Source organism: Ipomoea triloba, chromosome 15, assembly GCF_003576645.1.
Source record: "Ipomoea triloba cultivar NCNSP0323 chromosome 15, ASM357664v1".
Classification (NCBI taxonomy): domain Eukaryota; kingdom Viridiplantae; phylum Streptophyta; class Magnoliopsida; order Solanales; family Convolvulaceae; genus Ipomoea; species Ipomoea triloba.
The window spans coordinates 22,271,507-22,277,945 of NC_044930.1; the positions used below are offsets into that span (position 1 = coordinate 22,271,507).

General features: G+C 35.6%; 1 protein-coding gene across 1 annotated transcript; it reads right to left on the bottom strand.

The window, feature by feature from the left end:
* Positions 1-729: 729 nt before the first annotated feature.
* LOC116006338 (EIN3-binding F-box protein 1-like) lies at positions 730-4,584 on the bottom strand. The gene is made up of 2 exons (XM_031246672.1): positions 4,200-4,584; positions 730-3,602 (listed from the first exon to the last, which is right to left on the bottom strand). The coding sequence occupies exons 1-2, from the start codon at positions 4,222-4,224 to the stop codon at positions 1,597-1,599; spliced, it is 2,031 nt and encodes a 676-aa protein (XP_031102532.1). The 5' UTR covers positions 4,225-4,584; the 3' UTR covers positions 730-1,596.
* Positions 4,585-6,439: the final 1,855 nt, after the last annotated feature.

Genomic DNA, 6,439 nt, shown 5'->3' on the forward strand with positions numbered 1-6,439 from the left:
AAATTTTTAAGTAATATTTTGAACCTAACATTTAGAATTTTTTAAATAAAATCTATAATTTTTCCTTTCAAATCTAGTATATATAACTTTTTAATGTTTTATATCCAAATTAAATTATATATCTTAACACACTCTCTATACCAAATTAAAAAATGTTATATATTATATGCTCAACATATAAAATATTTCAATATTCACATTCTAAAGTTTAAATGATATAACATGAATAAAAAACCCACCTCTAATATTTCAATATTCACATTCTAAAGTTTAAATGATATAACATGAATCAAAACCCACCTCTAATGGTGTGTTTGGTTGGATATAAAATTTCTTTTCATGGCAAGACAAACTATAGCGTTTAGTTGAATAGAGAATTACAATTTCTCATAATTATAATTCCTTCTTTTTATTAAATTGTAATTCATTGAATACCCCATGAATCAATTCAATGTTTGAGAGAAAGGAAAAAAAAAATAAAAGTGTCATTAGTTATTATTATTATTATTATACAAAGATATTTTAATTTTATACTTCTTTCCTTCTCATTCTCCGTACTAAACAATATAATTTAAATTCCTCCTTAATTCCTTTATCCCAACCATATTCGATTTTCTTATTCTGTGTAATTTATGAACTGTTAAACAAAAACATAATTTACCTAATGTGGCAGCGTGTTTTTCTCATCATAAAAATAATAATAATCTGAAGAAATGAAACACAATGATATACAAACATAATAAAGCTAAATTTATTACATATTTTTGGGTTTTTTTTCAAAGTCTTACAAGGTAGAATGAGCACTTCCATGAATATTACATAGAACACAAAGGAGGTTGCATGGGACAGTTGAGCTAAACAAAGAGATGCTTGCAAAACTAGGGGTTGGCCAAAAACATGAAAAAAAAACAACCAAAAAGGTTGTTTGAGGCAGCCAAACAAAGTAGAAGTGGCTGCCCCGGCCAACGCCCCCGGGAGCGAAGCATCAAACCTAGAACTGCCAAAAGCAACCGCGGGTATGGAATCGAGGATGGAACGAACAACCGAACGACCAACCACGACCCAAAACCAACACGCAAACGACCCAAAAAGGGCTCGACCACGTGCAAGACTCGACATCAAACTAGGAAGTTAACACACCTGAACAAACTAGATAACCTTAAACACAACCTTAGCCTAGCATTGATACACAACCATTGCAAGGCTAGAAGCTAAAAACCTTTTTTTTTTCCTTTTTTTCTTCGTTTTTTGGTTTTTTTTTTTTTTTTTTTCGGGTTGAATGCAACTATGTAAGCTAGTACCTGACGAAGACCATCAAGAATCTTTGATCCAGAATGCCAGCATCTGTATTCTCAGGGAAGAATGGCTGTGGAGAATGAGACTCCCCGGGTGAGACCCGGGGAAAAAAAATTCTCAAAACAGCTTGTGAAAGCTGCAAAAATTTTGAAAAACAGCCACGCTTGCTGGAAAAAGAGGAGCCGACGCACCAGACCACAAGAACCCACGATGGACCCAAAAAGTAAACTACAAACCGAGAACATAACTGGACAACAGACACTACTTCAGATTATCCCGAACTCAAATGGCTGATTAGGTTCATGAGAGGATATCGCACCACCAGAGTCTTTCCACGAGCAAATCAACCCCGCGGTGGCTGATTCCGACGCATTGCTGTATGTTCAAGCCCTTAAGGTTATTGCCCAACTTATGCAAGTAAGGCAAGCACTTGTCAGATGCCAAAACGCACCCCGATAGCGAAAGGATTTGCAAGCTAATCTGAATTGCACTGCCACCGGCCAGTGCTGCAATACCAAAATCAGAGACTCGAGATTTGGAAACATCAAGTTCGCGCAGTACGGAGCAAAAATCTGCAACTGCTGCTAAGCTTGCATCGGTAACGCATCCACAACCGTTAAGATTGAGCAGCTCGAGAGTCTCCCCGTGTAGTTTAGCTAAGGCTGAAATTGTTTTGTCCGATACGTTAACACATCCACTTAGATTCACCTTGACTAAACCGGCATCACAGCTCTGGACAAAGGGGAGAAGCCCATAATCAGTAACTCCATTAAGCCCACCGAGGTTCAAATGCACGACGTTAGGGCAAAGTCGACTCAAAACAGCCAAGCTAGCATCACCAAATCCATTGCAGTTACGAATTGACAAAGATTTTAGAGAATTGCAAGGAGGCAATGCTGGAACCCCAAATGCCAAATCCTTCATTCCAAAACAGTTCTCGAAAGCAAGAGCCTTCAGTTTCCCAGCAGAGTGCACGAGAATACCGAAAAACCCTGCCTGGCTGATCCGGTGGCATTCCTCTAACTGCAGGCTCTCAAGCGAGACTGCAGCTTTAACGAAAGAAACCATGCCATTGTCTGACAGAAAAGTACATTTTCGGAGGCAAAGTTGTTTCACGTTGGGGCAACCTTTACCGACAGCTTCAATCCCCAAATCGGTAACTCCTTGGCAAGCTGTTATCACGAGGGACCTCAACTTCTTTAAACCTAGACCGGAACCCATGACCCAGAAGCCCCTCTCGTTTATGTTTTGAAGATTAATTAGGGCTAGGTCAGTCAACGCTTCACCGTAATGTCCAATAACAGCTAGAGACATGTCACTGATGTTCAACGTCTGGAGCTTGACCTTCATAAGATGGTTACCGGCTGATGAGAAAAGACTCGCAATTCCTTGATCCCCGACAAGGGGGCAGTTCTTCACTGTAATAAACTTCAAGTTGGGGCAGTATTTGCCAAGAGCTTGCAGGCTTTCGTTTCCAATTTTCAAACAAGATTCTATAGTTACAGAAGCGAGATTGGGGCAGCTTTTCGCAATGGCCATCAACGATTTATCAGTAATTCCCGGGCATTGGCAAAGGTCGAGCTTCTCTAGCTGATGGCACCCACTTGCAACCTCGAATAAACCTTCATCGCTTATGGTTGATATGTCCCAGAGAGAAAGAGCCTTTAGAGAAGGACAGCCTCGACCAATTGCCTTGAGGCCAGAATCGGTCACACCACGGAACGAGTTATTTCCTCTAATAGATAGCTTCCCCAATCCTCCCCGGCTCGCAGTTCCAACAGCAATAGCAGCAAGTCTGACATCTGTAGCCTTCTTCCCGTCAAGGCACCTGGAAAGAAATCCATCGCCTTCCTTGTTATCTAGAACTTCAGTCTCGGCTTCAGAAACATTAGATTGAACAAACCCATCCTTCTTATCAGACTTGATGGGCTCAATTTGCATAGCGGTGGCATTGCCCCCTTCCTCGGGCTCTGAAGCCTCACCGCTTTTGATGGTCGATAGTTCATCTCTGCAGATTGAACTTAAAAGCATAAGCCAACGCTTGGATACACCAGCACAGGCACTCCTCTCCTGCCCCCCAACCGGAAGACGTCTGAAAATCTCGAAGAGACATTCATCGGGGAGGACTTCAATGGAAGCCTGTTTCTTCTCCTCGACTTTTTCTCCGCTAAATACAAAGGGAGCATTGATGCGAGACCTCTTGCGAGAAGGAAAATACACATCCACTTGATGGCCAAGGGACAAAAAGAGAATTGAGTCCATGGGACTAGGGCACACATACCCTCCAGGGCAAAAATCATCACCACCTGGAATTCATATTTCAAGATTCATTAGCCATAAAAACACAAAACAAAGCTTCACAAGATACACACACAAATTTTCCCAATTTCAGATCTAAAGTTTTACATCATATCTAATTATCCATGATAAATCCAGCTTGTTTAAAGGTGGTCAAAGACCACAAATCTGTATTTTTCAGCAAGCAAACAGATCACAAACTTCTAGTCACAAACCACAGAAAGATCAAATCTTTCAACAGACCATGTAAGCATATTATGATGAAAGAATTAAACATATACATATAAAGATCCATCACACAGAGTAATAATATCCACATGTATACATCAAATTATGAACAGATCTTAAACTTTGTTTTCAGGCTTATCAACCACCAGAAACAGTTTCCTTTTTAAATACAAATTCCGAATCTAAGCCATACACACTCAGAAGATTAACAACTTCAGAAATCTTCAGTAAATACAAGAATAACAACTCAATTACAAAATCAAGCCTTTTCCATGTACAAACACCAAGAAATCAAATAATTCCACAAACAGGGGAAGTAAACTCAGAAAAAAGATATCAACTTTAACAAAATTAAATTCAAAGAATTGAGGGCTTACCACTGAATTCAAGGAGCTTAGACATGGGTACAACAGCTGGAAAACCCTAGGGAGATCAAATCCGAAAGGCAAGAGCCCAAAAAACCCTCCAAAGAGAGCAAAAACTGAGGGCTGAATCAAGAACAAAACCGTGAAGATGATGATTACCAGTAGAGCTTCAAGAACTAGATGCATCAGAGGGCTGGAAGGCAAGAGGTCATCAAGAAACCCTATCAAACAGGGCAAAAAAGAAATGAAAGAAAGAAAGCAAATTGGTGAAGGTGAGGGGAGGTGGGGGGTATTGGGTATAGGAAAAATGGGGGAAGGTGTGTTTATACAATGTATGTATAGACTTTTGGTGGGTGGCAATGTGGCATTATCTTTATGTATGTATCATCTTTTGTTTGCATCTTTGTGTGAATGTGTGAGGTTGGGTTCTTTTATCACTTTCCTTTTTCTTTAATTTTTTCTATTATTATATCATTTGTTAGAGAGAGAGAGAGTTGAAGTGAGAGAGAAAGCAGGCAGATACATGCACTGAACTCAAACCTAAATCTTGGAAAGTGTCATATTCAATGTTTCCATTTTTTAATTTATTTTTTTACTAATTAAAATTGAAAAGTTGACAAATCCATTTTCCCCAAACTTACTTTCCAAGAAATACTTATTATATTCCACAATACAGGACATGAATAGACAAATCATTTATTAAACTACAACTACATTTTATTTGGAAAAAATGAGGTTAGTAAATCTTGACACTAATATGGCACTACATTCAAATACAGAGGAGCTGGAAAAATTAATGATTGTAGTATTATTGCATATAATTCTATTCTTTTAATTTTTTATCAATACAACTGTAATTTTTATTTAATTGTTATAACTAGTCATTTCTTTTAAATTTTTTGTCATTCTACTCATTAATAAATATGGCTAACATTTAATTTTATCGCTCAAGTATAGTATTTCAAAAATTAATTTCTCTTTATCTCTTGTAGCAAAAACTTGTGTGAGACCGTCTCACCATGAGACAGGTCGGGTTAAGATACAAATGTAACACTTATATGAACAAAATCATACTTATATATATGCTCAAATGTAATACTAATCAGGAATAAAAAAAATTTTATTTATAAGGGTAAATGTAATACTTTTAAGGGAAAATACAATACTTTTACATTTCGATTTAAAAGTATTACATTTGTCCTCAAAGTATTATATTTGCCCTTATAAGTAAGGACACTTGTCAACATTACTTATTATGAAAAATGTATTACTTTTTCTCTTATAAATAACAAAAATTGTATTCTTGATTAGTGTTATATGTGAGCATATAATATGACATTTGCACACATACGTAAGACATTTGCATGGTGTTTTGACCCGACCCGACCCATCTCACATATAAGGATTCGTGAGATGGTCTCACACAAGTGTGACCCATCTCTTGTAACTATTTTAATTGAATACCGAAATTACATGTTAGTCATATTTATTAAATTATGGAATACCAAAATTCTAAAAGAACGGCTAATTGTGACAAACAAATTAAATTTTTGAATATAATCTAAAAAAAATTAATAGAACAACACTAAATTTTAGTTATCGATTATTGTCGCATTGTCATATTTAATTCTATTATTTTAATTTTGTATCAATACAACTGTAACTTTTATTTGATTGTCATAATTAGACATCTATTTAAATTTGTGTCATTCTAATCTTTAATAAATATAGCTAACATTTAATTTTATCATTCAAGTATCACATCCCAACATTTAATTTCTCTTTATCTCTTGTAAACTATTTTAATTAAATGTCCAAATTACATGTTAGTCATATTATTGTGGAGTAACAGAATTCTAAAAGAATGACTAATTGTAACAAACAAATTAAATTTTTGAATGTAATTTGAAAAAATTAATAGAACAACACTAAATTTTAGTTATCGATTATTGTCGCATTGTCATATTTAATTCTATTCTTTTAATTTTGCATCAATACAACTGTAACTTTTATTTGATTGTTATAATTAGTCATCTATTTAAAATTTTGTCATTCTAATCTTTAATAAATATGACTAACATTTAATTTCATCATTCAAGTATCGCATCTCAACATTTAATTTCTCTCTATCTCTTGTAAACTATTTTATTTGAATGCCGAAATTACACGTTAGTCATATTTATTAAATTGTGGAATAACAAAATTCTAAAAGAACGAATAATTATGATGACAAACAAATTAAATTTTTGAAT

What these genes read in the sequence shown, in the direction of transcription:
- LOC116006338 (XM_031246672.1), bottom strand. Translation starts at nt 4,224, where the DNA reads ATGTCTAAGCTCCTTGAATTCAGTG. An exon ending in TAAGCTCCTTGAATTCAGTG is followed by an intron (nt 3,603 to 4,199) that starts GTAAGCCCTCAA and finishes TATGAATTCCAG; the next exon opens with GTGGTGATGATTTTTGCCCT.